Raw genomic sequence first — 18893 nt, 5'->3', positions numbered from 1 at the left:
GGAAGCCGCCAGTGTAAGGGAGCAGATCTCAGACCTTCTGGCTAATCTGCCGCTTCAAGGTTTCTAAAGTCCATCCATGCACTCTGGAAACTTTGCATTTGGGGGAGTTCTGTTCTGAACAACTGTTGTCTGGGGGAAAGAAACTCCCAGACCATAAATTTCAACCCACCAGATGATAGTCATGAAATAATTAGATGGGATAAGCCATTAAGCCACCCAAGTTTCTAATCCAAAATAGTTCAGAGATGCAAAAAAAGGGATATTGATATTTCCCCTCCCTGCCCCCCCCCCAAAAAAAAAATCAAATTCTGGTAACTGTCTCTCTGCAACAACTCCACAGACAGAAAAAATATTTTGCCACTCATAGGAGTAAATACTTTTTACACACAAATACTCTCTCAAGATTGGTGTCTAGATTTCCTTGTTTATTTCCTAGCCATTTTCAACCAAAGAGCGTTGACATACACCAGCATTTGTTGTATCACACATTAATTTGTCCCCATCTCTGTGTTAAAGATACTGTTCAGATGGATGAGCAATATCACCTGAAGCCTTTAAAGGAGCAAGTGCGGATGCATGATGAGGTGAGGGCACCACCAGGAGATATTTCAGCTGGGGGTGGCACATCTGTGTATAATCCGACAGGAAACGTGTCTGGCAGAGGAGCAGGGGACACAGGCAGATACCTGCTGTGGGGCAGTATTTATCCTCCGGCACGATGGCAAGGAGCAGTCCCGTGGCTCAGAGCCCAAGCACTGCAGCTGCAAGGAGCCCTTCACCCCGTGCATCATCCAGCCACACAATGTTGTCTGTGGCTGCGCTGGAGACTTCTCCATCCATTTTCCCCCATCTGCCTTTGGGTCCTCATCCACTGAAACTGCTCACCGGTGCAGATTTGGAAGACTAACACGCACCTTTAGGGCCAGATCTTTTGGAGCAGGAGTGCAAACAAAGTCAGCTTTGCCCAGACACCACTTCATCAGCCAGTTCAGTGGCCATAGAAAGCTGATGCGAAGCAGTTTTGAAAACCCCTGCAGCTCTCCGAGCTTCTCCATCTGGAAAGCTAGACTTGGACAGTTTCTCTTCCCCTTCGTCTTGTCTATACAGACAGTAACCTCTTGGAGAAAAGGACTACGGGACCTTGACCTGTTGAGGGCCTCTGGGTGCAATAGTAATAAATAATGATTTAGCACCGCCTTGCAGTGTGCACTGTGAGCAATGTGGTGTTTGGCGTTGTGCTTAAAACTGCCGGTCAGATGACAATGTGAGAAACTCAGCCCTCATTAGGAAAAAAAGTTCTAATTGTCAAGAAAAAGAAGAAAAAAGCTGAAAAACATGACTCTGAAGAGCACAATAGTCAAAATGCAAGCAGGAACATCAGACTGGTTAGCTGCTGATGTCCCACAACTTGAGGGCTCACTTTTTTTTTTTCCCCCATGTCAATGAGAACTGAAGTCCATGAGAGTCAAGAGCCCGCTGACCTGTGCCCGATCTGCTCATTTATGGCTGGCTTTCGTGACATGAAAGCTGTGCTCTTCCTGCCTTCAGACTGCAAGCTGGGACCGCTATTTTAGCCCAGCTCGTACTGTAAAGCACGTCCAGGGTGCTGCCGGAGTCGGAGGAACTCAGCAGGAGACATCAGCATGTGGCAGATGAGACGGGAAGGCAAAATTAAGCGCCGTGTGCCCTACTGCGAGAGGAGCTGCGCAGGTGACAGTTACACTCGGGGTCTCTGCCCCGTGCTGCACCAGCCCCATCCATAGGATAACATCCAGCAGCGTGTGTGTGCACAGCGGGGAGCCTGGGGCTGCCTGTCTGCAGGGCAGTGCTCCCCGCGTGGGGATGCCCAGCTGCAGCCCCGGGGCCTGGCCGGGCAGTGGGGACACAGCCTCCACGCACGATGGGGGTCGGCAGTCACAGCAGGTGCATATTGAATTTAAATGCAAAAAGGAAATGCGGGGGCGAGGGTGTGTGTGTGTTAGGTTTTTCGGGGGTCTGTATGCGTTTGCTTTTCTGGCTAAACCTCAGCTTGTGCTTTATTTCCCGAGTGGCCGGGGAGGGCGGCAAGGCGCTGCGGTAGCAATTCAACACAGGGGTGGGGGCTTCCTATTTTTGTAGTTATTTCTGACGGCCTGGGGAGGGTTTCCTCCGTGCCAGGCCGGAGCGCAGCTCCGGTGCGGAGCGGCCCCGTCCTCCTCCGGGGAGCGGCGCGGGATGTGCGAGGTGCGGCGGAGGGGGGGCGGCGGGGGGCGGGCGTCCCGGGCGGTGGCGGCGGGCGGGCACTAAGACCGCGCCGCCCCCGGGCGCTGCGCGGCGGCCGCAGAAGAGGAGGAGACCGGCGGGCCCGGGAGGAGAGGCGCGGAGGGGAGCGGAGCTATGCTAAACCCGGGGTACCGCTGAGGCGGGGCGGGCCAGGCCAGAGGCGGGGGCTCTCTGGCGGCGGGCGCGCAGGGGCCCGGCTCCCGAGGCGGCGGCAGGCAGCATTTCGGCGCGGGGAGCGGCTCCGCAGCCACCGGGCCAATGAACATGTCAGTGTTGACTTTGCAGGAATACGAATTCGAGAAGCAGTTCAACGAGCATGCGGCCATCCAGTGGATGCAGGAGAACTGGTGAGTGCCGCCCCCGGGCCCCGCCGCCCGCCCGCCCGGATCGGCGGGGAGGCGCTGAGCCCATCCGGGTGCGCGCTGTGGGCGCCCGGCCGGCGCGGTGCGGTGCGGTGCGGCGCGGCTCTGCGCCGCCGTGCGCGGGCACACGGGCGCTGCCGCCGGCGCTACCTGCGCGCCCTGGCGGGGGCCGCCCCGCCGGGTTACGCAAAGCCGGGGCACCCCGCCGGCTGCAAGGTGCGGTGCGGTGCGGGCCCCGAGCCCCGCCACCGCCCCCTCCCGCCGTGCCCCGGCCCTCCGCTGGCCCGGCGGCGCAGAGCCGCACACGTGCCCCCGTCTGCCCTCGGCCTGCCTCCATCCCGGCAAAACAAGTTGCGCGTGTGCCTGCGCTCCCCGCGGAGCCCCTTTTCCTTCCCTCTCCCCTCCCCCAGCTCCTAATTAAACTTCATTTGCAGCCGTGCGGCTATTAACTTTCCCGGCGTGTGCGTGCGGCCGGGGTGCCGGGGCGAGCCGAGCCGCGGCGGGACCCGTCGTGCCGGGGGGCTGCGCAGAGACCCGTGGGGGCTTCCCGGGCCGCGGCGAGACGGAGCCTCGCGGACACGCACACGGACACACGCACGCACCCTGCCTTGCCCGCCGAAGGGCAGCGCTGTGCCGGGAGCCTCTTCGCTGCCTCGCACTGCCCCGGGGGCATCCCCGGTCCCGGGCGCGTGGAAGCGGGGGTGGAAGGAGCACCCCAGCTGCCCCAGCCCCTTCCCACGGGTACCCTGAGCTGCCCTCGGGGCCGGGATCCCGCTCTCCATCACGCCTGCCCACACCTTCTGCCCAGTCCTCGCCCTGGCTTTGTCCGCCTGCACGGGCCTTGTGTTCGTGCCTTGCCCGCACTCACCTGTGCCTCTCTGCTGCACCGTCCCCGGCCACCCTTGCCCGATGCCCAGTCTTGCCCTTTCTGCTGCTCCCATGTTCTTTCTCCTTAGCTTACCCCTGACTTTCCCATTGCTTGCGTGCCCTCCTTCCCTCAGCACTGCCGTCTGCCCTCTCAGAGTCCCTCATCCCCGTACCTCCCGAGTGAGGACCTTCCCCATGCCACCCTCACATGATGATGGCAGGATAGGACTGTCTCTGTGTCCAAGCTTTGGTCCTTACATTTGCAAGGTAGAATGGTCCCAGATCGTAGGTGGATCTCAGACAGGGACTTGCTAGAATCCTCCAGTGACTCGTCTGGGGACTTTTAAGTGCAATATAATTCAAATGACCATTTAAATATGTGTATGTCTCCCTCTGTTCTCCTGCAGGTAAGCTCATTAGCTCTTGAGGGGTGCCTAGTGTCACTCATGTTTCAGGAGAAAGGAGACCACATAGATATTCGTGGGCTGGGAGTGTTGGATGCTTCCCATTTTGTCCATGTTCTGGAAGAAAATTGTCATCAGAATAGGACAAACTGGTAAAAGAGGATGGAGGTGGTGATACCTGAGTGTATACGATAGCCAAATAACGCAGGAGAGATGCAGTTTAGATTAAAGAACATGGCTAGGAATCAGGACTCCTGTGTCGTCTTCTCAGCTTTCCTGCTCTTCATGACATGACCTTGGGAACATTACATAACCTCTCCTAGGCCTCAGTTTCCCCAGTAGGGAAGGACCGGGGGGGTGGGGGATAGTAATGCTAAAATGCTCTCATGAGGCGCTTTGATGACTTAGGTAATGTTTGCCTTCCTCAAAGATGTCGGGTACTATATAAATGCTGAGCAGTGTTATTAAAATCTCCCTGGCAGTCTCATGTGCTGCAGAGGTCGCCAGCTGGGACTCCCGTAACGCCAGGCTCCCACTTCCCAGGCTCAAAGAAGGAGACTGTCAGTTTTACGCTGCTGCTGTACAGCTAAAGAGACACGATGATCCGTGTGCACACACTTTTCAGTCTAGTTTTGCCCTCTCTAAGGGAACTAATGAATTAATACCTTTGATTCACATGGAAGTAGAGGAGGAGAGTGATCTGCTTGTGGCCCAGGAACATTTCTGGAAACACAACGGAGCCGTGCCCACTGAGGTCTCTATTGTGGCAGGCTTTTCCTGAAAATGTTGCTGAAGACAGTTCTGAGTTTCAGGTTAAACTGTGTGTTTTTATCTTCAGGAAATTCACTCGCTTAACGAAACAGATCCTGTGCCAGCACTTGAATTTTGCGGGGGAGCGTAACTGGTAAAATGCAGCAGCTAAGGGCCATAAAAGAAGGCTTTTCTACTTTATATCAGGATGACATGATAGGTTTACTTACGCACACATCAGTCACAGTATGTGGTTTCTTGACTTTGTAGGCGTAGCCTTGATGTATACATCATTAACGCAAGAGCATCCTAAGATGAGGTTGTTAAGTAGTAGTTTGTAGGGATAAACACGGTTGTTCGTTCTTTGGGCAGGAAGGTGGACTAAGTGAACTTGCTTCAGGAAGGACCGTGGCAGGATTTTATACTGTAATTGCCATTTAAATTAGGTTGCAATACTATTACAATGCCTAACATGGAGGTAAACACATTCTGTAGGTGTGGCATTAGTTATTTTACTTCCATCTCAGAAATGCTTATTGATACCTTATAAGGCAAAAAAAAAAAAGGCTGTAGGGTTTTATGGGGGATTAAGTGGCTCTAAGGAGTTGACCCTGTCTTTTGGATTTTGAGAAGCATCTTTGGAGTCTGACCAGGTTGCATATGAAGACGTAGCCCAGTTTGAGGCAGGACATGAATCCCTTTACATATCCTCTGGGTTCTGAGCTGGTTAAAGCACTGACAAGCCCTTTTAATTATAACTGTGTAAGCCCAAAGCTGGAAAAGCTTGAACACAAAGCCTAGGGGTAGCGGCATACCCGTAGATCCCGGTGTGGTTGGTCTGGATGGATCATGGTGCAAGGAATGAAGTGGCTGGTTCTGTTCAGCCAAGGCTCGCCCCTCCTTTGCCTCTGTCCTCCCAGCCTGCTCCAAGCTCCATCGCTCCCTGCGGCAAGTGCGTGTCCTCTGCACTCACCGATCGCTGGCACCCAGGCTTTTCTTCAGCACACCCCCATCCTAGGGTTCGTTTCCTCAGTCCCATCTGCCCCTGGAAATCTTCCCTCTGAGTCTGGCATGAGTGGAGCCTGTCTGACAGTGAAGAGGTGTAACGGCAGTGAATGAGGTCCTCCTTGCTTTGTGCCAGATGTTCCTGCTTCACTTTAGAGAGGCCCCCATCCTGCAGTGTGCATCCTGCTGGGACCTCTTTAGAGCCTGGGCCTAGATTAGCAGCGCTGGAAAGAGGCTACTGTTTTGACATAGAGGAAAAACGAATAGTCTGTTCCCTGATACTTAGAAGCTGATGGGTTCCATGCCTCCCCGAATGCTTGGCTTTATGTGTATGCATGCCCTTATGGTATAGCCCCGGACTGCCTGGTCCTCTCGCAGGGAGGCACAAATGGCAGAGCGAGGTTGCAGGCTGCAGAGACAGACCTGCAGCTTGCTGGTCTCTGAGGGCGAGAGCTGCCGATTAGTTGTCTTCCCTAAACAAGCAATGACAGCTTTTGAGGAGGTTAAAGAACTAACTAGTCCATTCAGTCTCATGAAACTCCTTACGCTTTACGTTGCGGGAAAGCTGTTGTTGATGTGCGTTTATGTATAGTGCCATCAGGTAGGTAGCTTTTGATGCAAGATACAGTGTTGCTGTGATCTTACCATCCTCAGACCATGGGAGGTTTGATTTCAGTAAGATAAGGCTTAAGTCAAATGTTTTTGAAACAATTACTTAAATTTTTTTCTCAAATCAAATCCCAGCACCTCCTCCCAAACTTCTTCAGAGGGAACAGGGATTAAGTAAATAATCTGCAGAGGATTTTTTGTTTTCCTTAAACTGCTGCATGAGAATTAATGCAGCTCTAGTCCTTTATTTTTTGTGAATAAATACCTTACTATTTTTGCAGAAAATTCACAGGTCAGTCAGACATACCGCAAAAAAGGTTGCAGCGCTGAGATCCTGATTCCCAGCTGCAGCCAGTGAGGTAGCAAAAACCAGCCGGTGCTTATGAAAGCAAAAGTGACAGAAATGCACGGACGGAGCGGTGACCGCCGGAGTCCTTCTCCATCATGCTGCAGAGCACCAGGTTCGGGCATCAGCACGAAGTGACAGTTGTTCCTGTTATAATTGTCTGGCCAATAATAATTATCTTCAGATGTCTGCTGACGAGGGGCTCGCCAATGGGGAGGCAGGAGGCCTGTGCTGACTGCGCCGAGATTATCTGGGCGAGATGACGTCACGCGAGGGCTTGCCTAAAATCACAGAAACTTTTCCTCTGCTGCTCCGCTGGCTGCTGCAGAGCTCCGGCCATCCCTACCCCTAGCGCCGCTGCCCTCGGGCAGGCTCCCCTCGCTCCCCTCTCTTCTGCCTCTCCTTGCTTTTTCCTCTCCTGTTTTTCTCCCTGAAAAGCCAAGGTTTAACCCATGGCAGCTGGCAGCGCACTCGCAGGTAGTAGCGGGAGCCGAGTCGGAGCGGAGGAGGACGGGCAGGATGAAAGCAGAGCTGGTTATTCCCCAAAGGTGCTGAGGGGCTCTGCCGCAGAAAGCGGCCGTTTTCGTTAATAAGCTTTCAGTAGAGAGAGAAGTACTGCGTAAGGGCAGCTTGGCATTTTTTGGCTTTAAAGGGCATTGGCAACTCAAACTGGACTCTGAAATTAACTTTGTAAACCTCAGATAAGTATAAATTTTTGTGTATTTGAAAAAGCATCCTGCCGCAGGAAGTTATTTTTAACCTTTTGTTACCTGAAACTTTTATGTGGTGAGAGGCAGAAAGTGCAGCCACTGCTGGGAGAAATTTATTCTTTGCTGTGATTCTCTTTCTGATCAAAACTGGAAGTAGATGTGGAAGAGCAGAGGTCAGCTAATTTGGATTTGAAAATGCGCTTGCCTTTTAATAATTCACACAAGCACCATCGTCCTAGACAGGTTTGTTTCCTAAATGCAGAACAAGATTCCCTCATCCACTTAAGCTACTCTTACCTCATGCAGAAATCAAGAGTGAGAGGCTGTGCGTGTATCTCTCCAGGCATACGTGCGTGGCAGCCAAAAACTGATGTAAATTACTTCTTTCCTCTTCTTTTTTTTTTTTTTTTTTTCCCCCCCGAGCTCTTGCTAAATGCCAGTGAAGGATGTGGAAGGGATGCTGCAGTCACCCTGTCCTTCTCTCTGTGCTGCAGCAAGGACTCAAAGGGAAGATGTATGAGTTGCTTTTTACCACAGAGAGACTGTTTTACTTAAGCAAAATTCAGTCAGCCCAAGAATTTAGCCTACCTCCACATTTCATCCCCCAGAGGGGCTTTTTGCTGCTCTCTTGTGCAAACCGGCCATAAAGCTAACAGGGCCACCGGTGCGCGGCAGCTTTGGTGCTGCAGAGATTAGAGGATATCCGCTCCTTTGCCTTTTCTCCATCCTGCAGGCTTTTCTGAGCAAAAGGCCGATGGATTGGAGTGTCCTGGAGCTTTGGCTCCTTGAAAATACAAGGACAGAGTGTATGGTGAATAACAGAACATGTCCTTTCAGAGCTCGGGTATTTTCTGTCTGTGTGTGTGCTTGGGGGGGAAAAAAAAAGAAAAGAAAAAGGTAGTGTGACAGAAATGTCATCCTGAAGATAAATACATTGGTGTCTTCTGGATTCAGCCCACCACTGAAGCATAGACATTGGCCTTTTGCTCAACCTGTCCCTAGGGTATGAACACATCTCTCGTCATGTTGCTTCATTAATTTTTAAGCCTCTCAGAGTGAAGGCATCTTTTCTACTTTGTGAAACACCATGTGCTTGTGGGAGTAATAAACTTGTAAGAACGGAGCAAGAAGTCATTTAGGAATTTGCCATAATTTTCAAAAGTGAACATGGACATTTAGGAGCATTTTGGTTTGGGATGAGATGTAGGATCCTGAATTATTTTGGCACTTTTGAAAAAGTAGCTCATACCCTCAGCAAGGCATACATTTTGAAAGCAGAGGGGTGTTTGTACAGGCACGGGCTGACTAGCAAGTGGTGGCATGAACCCCCGGAGTCAGGGTGCTTTTTGTGGGTGCTCACTGGAGCGACGGGAAGAAGCTGATTTCCCCTGGGGTTGGGGTGCAGAGTGCCCAGCTATCTCCTTCCTCCTCTAAACTCCCTGGCCCTCTTGAATCGCAGGGAATTTTCTCCCTTGGAAGACAGTGTTTTCACCTCTGTGGCTATTTCTGCTAGCTTGCGGATACAGGCACCCATGCAGAGACAGACAGACAGACCTTTGTCCTTCTCTGGTTAAATCCATGCAGAGTCAGTGGGAGGAGGGGCCCCGTGCGCTGGTCCAGCTTTCCCATCTGCCAAGCCGTAGTGGCACAAGGATGTGGTGTTAGGGCTGTTGGGGCAGCACCAGGCGAATAGCACAAGGTGGATGGCCTTGCGGTTACATGGTAGCATCTCTACTCGATCAACCCTGGCAAAAGCGCAACCTGAGATCAACTTCCACGGGCTCTTTCGCACCCCTGGTGAAGGCAGTCTGAGCACAAAGCGCATCTTTGGCCGAGGTCATTGCCCCATGTCAAGAAGACAGCAGTTTGTATGACGGCACATGAGTTGCTGCTTGCTGTTTTGCTGTCAGGTTGCACATGCTCCTGGGCTCTTCCTAGGCACCGCAGTGGCATTCCTTTCCGGATTGCCAATTTTTAATCATACTTTTGTGACGAGCCACTGTTGTTTAGGTTGGTGGATTTTTTTTTTCCTTTTAGTTTTTCTGAGGCAGACACTACGTGTGTGTGTCCCTTGCAACCTAGAAATCTTTAAAAAAAGTCTTTAAAAGCAGTGAACAAAATTTATGTGGGGACAGCTTCCATATTCTCTTTCTCCCTCAACCAGGTGCAGTCTGGCTGTCCATAATCTGATAAGAGAAGCACTGTAGACAGGCTACAGATCTTTTAGTGAACTCCGTGCTGGTAGATGTTGCCTTTTAATGGGGCTCAGGGTAAGCAGGAGATCGCTGCATGTAACTCATTGCGTGATTAGAGGTCTCGATTACTCCATTTTCTGCAATGCCTAACATAACTGGCCTTTTCCCTGACCCCCCTGCTGAAAACACAGTGAGCGCTCATGTCCAGTATATCTACTGCTCCTTAAAAAGTCAAACGTGGTCACGTTCCCATTGGTCTCAGCAGAGAAAGGTCTGACTGAGTATTTAACTCTCAAATTTATGCGCTGTTTGCCATCGGTCTCTTCTCCACAGCCATCTATAGTGGTACTGGGAATAAAAGGATGTTTTGTACTTTTTTCTTCCTTTATGTCATTGCGCAATCTCTGCCCCTTGCTCAAGAGTCTATCCCAAGCCCTTTTCAGCTGCCTTTCATCTGCTCTTAGCAATAAATATAGAGATGAAAAGGGGGAAAAATTTGTAAGGGAAAGGGAGTAGTATTTCTGTCTTCATGACTGTGTTAGGACTGGCAGGCTGGTACCCCTGGTGTGTTGGGGGTCCTGGGAGGGGGCACAGACTGATGGGGAATGCAGAGACCCTTCTCTTCAAAGGTGTTGTCAGTACAGAGCTGGGGACCTTGGAGGGTACAGAGCTGGGGTTTCTTTTTTGGCTTTGAGGGTAAACTTTTATTAGTGTTTATGGAGCTTTCTGCAGCTTTGAGAATGATTTTGTAGTACAGGGCTCACAGGGACTGCACAAGGCAAGATGATGTAAAACACTTTTGGGAAAGTTTAATCAAGAGAGTTTAGATGCATTTTCTTTTAATGGAAATGGGCAGAGATTAAAACATATTATTATTTTTAAATGTAAATTAGCATTGGATAAAATATAAAATAAAGTTTTCACTGACTCAAACTATATCAACATGTGAGCTATTTATGTTACCAACCACGTTCCCTGTGTACTGCTACCCAATACTTCTTTTTCTTGCCAACCGTTTTGTCAGCCCATTTGAGCCTCGTCCCAAGTTGGAGTAGATAGGTTTTGTGTTTACTCTGTGTCTACACAGTGTGTAGCACAGTGGTGCCCCATCCCTGACCAAAGTGTCCCAGAACACCTACTACAAGCCATGCTGGTCCTGTTCATGTCACAGCGTTGCATCCCCTGGCGCTGGGTTTGCCTGTGATTGCACCCAGGCTAATTCAAGGAGAAAATTGCATCACTTCAATGTGCAGCGTTTGCCAATGTGGTTATTACTGCTTTCAGATCCAAAGTAGCAACAGTACCTGATACTGCCTTTCACCAGGTGCCTTGTATTATGTGCTCTATTGCAAACCTTCAATTGCAAGTCTTGTTGACTTTTGTGAGGACATCTTACCCTTTGATTGCCACGAGTCTTACTTATGGACCACAAGCAAGGTGGAAGGACTCCAAAACCAACACAACCTTGGTTTGCTAGAGAATGGATCCAGATCCTGCAGAACAGACATGCCATGAAATGATGAAATGATGGGCAGATCTTGCATCTGCTGAGCGGTCCTTGGCCTCCTGTGGGAAGAGCTGGTATTCAGAGTGGGGAAGAAGAAGGGGTGATGCAAGTCAATGGTTTACGTGATGCCAGGGGACTTTGGGCTTTGCAGAGTACCTGTGGTGGTTTATGCACTACATGGCATGCAAGGGAATGATGATCAATACATTTCTGAGGACGTGAGGAGCCTCACTTCAAACCGAATGCAGCCATAGCCACCTTGTACGAGTCAGGCATCAGTCAGGCGTAGCTCTTCGGAAAGTGCCTGAGTCCCACGATTTCAATGGAAATCAGGGACCTGTGTCATCTCTGAAAATTGCTCTATGTGCATCCGTTCCTCAGCTGTAAAATGGGGAACAATTCTTTTAGGGGATATTCAGAGTTGGTTTTTACCATGTCACAGAGATGATCCTGAGGTGGTAAGACCCATATAAGTACATTAAAACAGTATGGAAAACATAATGGTACTACAATATTACTATGCAGCTTTACACTTGTACTAGCACTGGAGAATACTTCATTCTTGCCAAGGATGTGGGGTAAAGTTTGTCTCTTTAATTGTGGTAACGGAGAAGTAAGAAGAGCTCCTGTAATATATCATGGGATTAAACTGCAGAAGTCCAGACCATTCTTAATTGCAAATTTATGGAAGGAGCTGCCCTTCAAATAGTCAAATAAAATGTCACACTATTCACCATCTTCTGATGATAACTTTTAAATAGAATTTTTAAAATTTGTTGGCAATTAGTTTCAGCATATGAAGTCTGCAAACAGTGAAAAATTAATTGGACATCATCCATGATTATGAGCTCCTCAAATTGAATGGCTTGGTTTTGATATCTGATGGTCTCAGTTACCCCTGTACATAAAACTTAATGTTGGTCAAGAGCATTATTAAGGACAAATATCTGCCCTGAATGTCTTGAGCCATCAATAGTATAAATACACTGGGAAAGAGCAATCCCAGGGGGTGCCAATTAATGTTTTAAGGGGAAGAAATAATGGGCCAAGTTCATCTCAGTAGAAACACTGGAATTGTATTATTGAGGAGTCTGATCTTCTGGCTAATAAAATTGTCTGGTTTTCTTTTTCTTGTTTTTTTTTTCTCCTTTTATTTTTTGTTTAGAACCATTAAGAGGTACTTAAGATGATAGTAAAATCCCCTAAGTATAAACAAAAGCAGGATGCCAAAGTTGTTGCACTGTCCCATTCAGATAGTGGGTTTATTAACAAACCTTTACAAAGTCTGGCTTTTTCCTTATGTAATTTTCCTTTTAGCTTTAAATGGGAATTTTCCCTCTTAAGTCTCCTGTTGCGCATCTGCTGAATGCAGGTCCTCTGTAAACGTTAATGTGAATTTTGTGGTTTCCAACATATGAAATCTCCAGGCAGGTAAAAGTCCTGGGTTTTTTTCCTGTTTGTTCTCCCTGGGGGGGCTGGTTATCCAGCTCCTTTCCCATGTCTTTGCAGGTCACAACCAAGAGAGGCGTTGGTTATTAGCAGGAAATTCTGTGGATACCTTGCATTTCAATTGACAGTCAAACAGAAAACTCCAAGCTATTTTGTACACCACGACGATGTCTAGATCCTCTTCATTAGCTACCTTCACTTTCACGAAGACTTTTGCTCCGCTGATGCTGTAGCTCTGGGGCTGATGGCTGCCCTGGCCTCAAGGTCTCTTCATCAGGCGCCTCGCTGTGTCCCCAGTCCCGGGTGTGGATGGGGACCCGGCCCTTGTGCGCGGGCATCTCCACGCTCATGGGCGACTGACCCAAACCCAGCAAAACCCGCTGGTTTCCTAGGCAAAAGCTGAAGCTGTGAGGATGTGCTAAGTGGAACTGCTGATGAGAGTGCACAGCATTGATTGCAGACCCCTGATGAAAGAGATTGTTTAACATGTATAAATATTTCTAAATGCGTAATGTTGTCTTTACATTGTTTTGTGAGGGCATTTCCCCATTACATTTTTTCATAAGATATTGCTGTTGGCCACTGTCTGAAACAAGATACTGACCTAGTTTAACCTTTGATCTGACCTGATCGCTCCTGTGTGCTTAAATACTGTTTTTTGATCACATGCCCGATAAAGAAAATATACTATTTTTGGTACCAGTCATGCCAGAACTGTCTGGGAGTGACGTTCCCTTTTGCAATGGCTCTGTGTACACAGACTGTCAGTTTATTTTGTTAAATCATTATTTGTTGTCTGAGAACTCTGTAAATACTGTGGAGTTAAATCCATTATTTTTAAATCTTACTTGGATTGGCAGTTCATGCTGAAAATGCCCAGCAATGCTACATACTGCGGCATTTCTGGGGATCTGATGCTAGGCGAGACTCCCCCTGTGCAAAGCACTGCCCGTGGACACTATGAAAAACTCTGTCTTGCCCCTAACAGCTTGTGGGTTTAGTTTAAGACTATTACTAACCCAGACAGACAAAACTCATTCTTATTTTTGGAAAGGTTTAGTTAAATTATTGCTTGGATGATGAGAGCCAGATCTGTGCAGCTACATTGCCACCATCTCTGTGACCCAGGGGAGAGTTTTGCATCTGTCCCAGCAGAGGGAGGATGGCTCCAGACAGCCCAACACCATGGGTAAAAATAATGTTATAGCACTGAAAGGAATCCTCAGTTAGTTAATGTGTCCTTGTTCACTGGGTTCTGATATCACAGGTGAAATGTATTGTTTTCATTTTTAACAATTTCCCATAAGCTTTCCAGCATTTTCCAATAGCTCCCCTCCTGCATCAGTGCTTACATCATGGACAAGTTTCAAAAGAGAGTTTGAAAGATGGGATCGATACCAGGTGTTCCTATTGCAACACTTGGAGCCAGACTGTCACAAGGCTGTTGTACCCAGGATGCTCACATTTGTTAGGAAATGAAAGAAGATGTTTTTCTGAAAGAAACCTTTTGAAATCCTGTTCCCAGATGTTCATGAGAGGCGGTCTCTGTGTAATGGTACCCCTGTATAAAGATGGTGGTTACAGTGCATGCCTTTCCCGGATTCCTCCACATATGTCTTTTGACGCTGGCTCGGGAGGTTTGCATGTCTGGGATCCTGGTATTTGGTGATTACAGATAGCTTATATTACTGTTCACTCATTCAGTCCTTTGAGCGACCTGCAGGCACTGGTGATGGTATTTGTCTGACCACACATAGATGCCTGCTACGTAAGGTGTCTGAGTCATCTCATCCTGAGATAGGGAGCTGAGAGAGAGAAGTTGCATCCTAAAACCACTCCCTTCTCTGCACCGAACGCAGAGGGACTCCAGGGAGCTAATTGGACCATAGTTATTTCCAACCATCTTTCTTCCTTTCTCCCCCCACCATGCATTTTCTTCTTTTTGCAGATACCTATTTGATTTTTCCTTTTTATCACCCTTTCCCCCTCTCTCTTTCATTGTCCATATATCTTTTTCCCATTTAGGAACTGTCAAGCTGGCAGCAGGGGTGGCTGGGGAAGCCCTGTGTACTTGCATAAAACAGCCTGCGCAGTGGGAAAGAGCTGGCGTGTGTTTCAGTGCTGGGCTGATGGAGCTGGGCAGCCTGGTCCTCAGCTGTCTCCAGAAGAAGAACTGCACTGGGGTAGTCCCGCTGCCGCCTTCTGATGGAGGCGCTCGGTCCTTGATTTCTGGAATAGGGCAATAACAAAAGGAGTGCTCGATTATAGCTTTCCTCAGCCCCATCACATCCTGGTATAAAAGGGGCCTCTCTTTTTAAACGTCACTTTCCAGTCATTAGCTGGAAAAATCCTAAATAAAATCTACAGGAAAACTTCTGTTGGCTTCAATGTAAGAGATTTAGTTCCTAAACTTGAATGTGTTGGCTAAATGTAATGTGGCATCTGGTATGTAAAATGATTATGACAATTCACATATTTTGAAATGGTCATTATTGTAAATGGAATAATTGGAAAAGATGCTAGAAGAATATGAAGAGAAAAGAGATTGTGTCTACATTTAGGAAAAAATACACACCAGGATGGTAATATGGGCAATCCAGAGATTAGGGACAAATAGTAATTGTAAGAGCTATCACAGCTTTTTACTGTGTGGTGAACAAGCAGAGCTCCTCCCTGTGCTTTCTATAGTAGCATGCCCTTGATCAAGAAGAAAAATGGACTAGGCTAACAAAGAAGGATCTGTTAGCGTCTGTTGTGTGTCGGCGTTAAGGCTGGGAATGCAGATTTTGACCTCAGGCTTTCCAAATGCTCTTCTTGTCTTAGCAGTCCCTGTGACTTCAGCTGTTGTGGTGTCATGGAGCATCTTCCCTCATGAAATGCTGGTGGCTTCTGGGTAGGCATGCAAAGTGTGTAAGATATGGAGAGTGGTCCTTTGGTTTATCTCGATGAACTCTTCCAAGTACAGTGAGCAGTTTTGAATTGCATCAATTAAAATGGCATATACAATTGAGGGAGGCTTTTGACAGACCAGAAGTATCTCACCCACACTTTACTTTTATGATTATGTTCCAGGATTTTGTCTTTATAGGCTGTGTCCTGATGACCTTAGTTATGATCCATATTTATTGCTGGCAGAGAGTAGGCCCCTTTTCATTAAACTAGATCATGTTGTATCTGTTTACAGGGGACGTGAGTTTGGCTTCAGACGCCTTTAACCTATTTGCCTGTTTGAATTTTCAAGAATGAGTCTTGACTTGGTGGAATTTCAAGTAGCTGATGGGTTGTTAAAATAGCTGTGTATCTCAAAAGAGGGACAGTTCTGTTCGCTGTATTACCATGGAAAGTCATGGTATTTCAGTATCTTTTTGCCCTTTGCTAAGGTCTATAATGAATACCATGGTCACATTCTTGGTGAGTTAGATGCTTCAATGACAGAAAGCTCTGTACTTTAACATTCCTAACAAAAGGAGGGATGCCTTGAAAGTGGTGGATCTGCACAGCTACCAGGGCTGCTCTGAGAGCTGCCCAAAGCCATTGCAACTGGAAGTCTTGCCAGATTAGAATGACCAATTCCACTGGCTTTCAGCTGAAGTCTCTCTTCTTAGCTCCCAAGTCCTATATGACATTAAAAGAAAGCAAGACTTTGATTCCCAGCACTTTTGAGAGCCTCCCATTGCTTAACAGTAAGCCAAAGCACCAAGGCATAAACTTGGTACCACCAATGTGTTTTCCCTGGCTGCTGGATGAAATTCTGCCCCTTGAACGTCAGCCAGCCTGTGAGGCAAGAGGGACAGCCTCCCTGTCAGCCAGGTTGCACAAGGGGGTGATGTCAACGTGGGTTAACCTTGGGTTTGCTGGTGCTGGAGTAGCTTCCCCGGGCTGAACTTTTGCCCCATGCCAGGCCGATGCAGCCACCCCTACAGTGAGGTGAAGCGGCCACCTGTGCCAGGGCTGCTTGTCATGACTTCTCCTGGGGCCATGACCTGCTGCGGCGTAGTGGAAGGGACTGATGGAGGCAGTGAATCGTCAGACTGCTCTAGCTGCCTTGCCCGGAGGTTGCCTGCGTGGCCTTCCTGAAAGCAGTCCCGGAGACGGCACGGTGCGGAGATGATGTGTCCTTTGGTATTTATACCCATGAGAGCATGTATGCTGAGGTGCTCATGGCTCGTGTGCCCAAAATTTTGCACCCATGCGGTCTGAGCAGTTGCCTCCTAGCTGCATGAGCAGGGACAAATACTCTTTAGGTTGTGAATCAGACAAACATACCTCTCTAACTGCGTCTCGCAGTCTGCTATGATAACGCCCCGTGGTCTGGTCCCTAGACTGTCCTGCTCAACCTGCTTCATTCAAAGAGTGGGGAAGGCACCCATCTGGAGAACTACAGACTTTCAAGGACCTTCACTATTAAAATTGGTGTCTGGGATTTGTCCCAAGTCAGTGGGAGACATGCCTGTGACTTGAATGGGAAGAGGATGTAAATTTTTGTGCATGAGTACATGAGGTGGCTCTAGCGTTAGCCATAGCTTTGATTCAGAGAGAGATGCATGCTGCTGAAGGCAGAATAAGCCGCCATCCCATGGGCTTCCTCCAGGAATACCGATGAAAAGGATGTAAATGCAGGATGTGGCTATGGAGTAAATGGTAACATGTGAGGGATCACTAGAAGGCATGAAGATTAAACTGAAAAGGATTCATTTCCCAGAGATTGGCTTACATGCAGTCCTCCCTGTGCAAGTGCTTCTCTTCCAGAGTAAAACTACCTGTCTCCAGCGTTGAACCAGTTAGTGTGGGCAGGGGTTAGGCTGCCTTCTGCTGTGCTCTGGGGTAGTGGCCATATGCGGGAGAAAGCCTTACAGAACAGAAAGAGGAAAGAAATGTCAGTTCGAGTCAGGCTGTGTTGACTCACAGGAGACATTTTGAAGGTTATGGATATATGTTAAGCAGGTATTAAATAGCTCTTGCTTTTTAAATATCATTTACAAAAGCAAGTATCCTCTTCAGGGTGCCAGAGTGTATAAGAATATGAGTTAATTAGAGCTGGCATTTTCACAGCGGCAGAAAAGCAGGATTTAGATGAGAAAAACTGCAAATGAGTTTGCTGGTGACTTGAAATCCAGTGAGTTCTGTACAAAACTTCCTGGCCTCGTATCTTGCTTTTTGTTCCTACTCACCGCTTTCTGCAGCTGAGTGCATTGACCTTGGTGCAGTCGTTTGTGGTTTGTGTGACCTGAGAGAGGAGTGGTTCGGAGCTGCTGACCGATGGCCGTTTGCAGAGGGGCAGGTCTGCCCGCCGACGGGGACACGTTGCGGTGGTACTTGGAGGCACCAAGTCACTCGTTTTGCAGAGGAACACAGGCTGGCAGGAGGATGAGCCAAACCACAGGCTCATTTGTAAAAACAGGCTCGGTGGAGCGTTTCACGGCCTGCAAAGTGACCGGGCTAATCCTGGAAACCTGCGGCCTTCATCACGACACCTGGCACGGCAGCACGGCTGGCCTCCTCTGCTTTACCGGATTTCCATGCTCATGTCTCTGTCTTTCTAAACATGGCACAGATTTTTTTGCTTTCCCGGACTTAAGGCAGGGGGCAATGGAAGAAATCTGCAGTAAAGCCTTCCCCAAAACAGTAGGAAAATGCAGAGGCCCCCTTGTAAGAGGGAGGGGGCCCTCACGGCGGGGTGGTGCGTCGGCCGGGTTGTTGGGGATGTGACTTTGTCTGCAGTGCGAACAACCTCGCAGTGCATTCAGAAAAGCTCGCCTGACTAACATATTGCTTACATTTGCTGACTCACTCTTGCACTGCCTTTTTCTTTCTTGTTTCCTGGCTGTGTTGATTTTTATCTCTGTTACTAGGACTGTGCCCCAGACACAGTATAATCAGCGTGTTTGTGTTTGGCTCTTGTGGGGGTGGGAGGTATCTACATTTGGATACAAACCTTAATATAATTCACCCGCAAGTGAATAATAGCAACGAAAGACAGGGGCCTGACCCCCCCCAACGTGGGGCAGAGCCATCCCCAGCATCACTGCCTGGGACTTACCGCCACCAGCTGCATTTGGTCTTACTGTCTCTTCGTGTCCTGCTCCCCAACGCTATTTTGACTGATTCAGCCTCGTGCTTTCACCTGTAGAAGACACCAACACAGGCAGGCTGTGTCTGAAAGCGCTTTGAGGGTGGGAGACGTGCAGGAGCACGGCCAAGAACCACGGCGGAGCTGCTGGGTCCCCGCCGTCCTGCTTTTCCAGGAGGTGTGGGGGTGATCAAAGGCCCTGCTCACCGCCCGCCCTGCTCGTAGGGTGCTCCTGGAAGGGCTTCATCCAGCTCCTCCTCTCCGGGTGAGCGGCAGCAGTCCTGCACCCTTGCAGCCCTGCCTGCTTTCCCACTTTGATCTGTCACCTGGAGCCAGTAAGTGTCCGTGTCTCTTGCC

General features: G+C 48.9%; 1 protein-coding gene across 2 annotated transcripts in view; it reads left to right on the top strand.

Annotated features, from left to right (window-relative positions):
• Positions 1-2324: 2324 nt before the first annotated feature.
• The window catches only part of ELOVL6 (ELOVL fatty acid elongase 6), a 76622-nt gene continuing 60053 nt past the window's right edge, over positions 2325-18893 (top strand). The window contains exon 1 of one of the 2 annotated variants that reach the window (XM_054823834.1): positions 2325-2609. In XM_054823834.1, the coding sequence (XP_054679809.1) occupies positions 2521-2609 (89 nt within the window). In that variant the 5' untranslated portion in view covers positions 2325-2520. The remainder of the gene's footprint in view (positions 2610-18893) is intronic. The other variant, XM_054823835.1, reaches the window with a different exon arrangement.

The sequence above is a fragment of the Grus americana genome, chromosome 4 (assembly GCF_028858705.1).
Source record: "Grus americana isolate bGruAme1 chromosome 4, bGruAme1.mat, whole genome shotgun sequence".
In the NCBI taxonomy this organism is placed as follows: Eukaryota; Metazoa; Chordata; class Aves; order Gruiformes; family Gruidae; genus Grus; species Grus americana.
The sequence above is the reverse complement of the archived record's forward strand: the minus strand, read 5'-3'. Positions and strand labels throughout refer to the sequence as shown.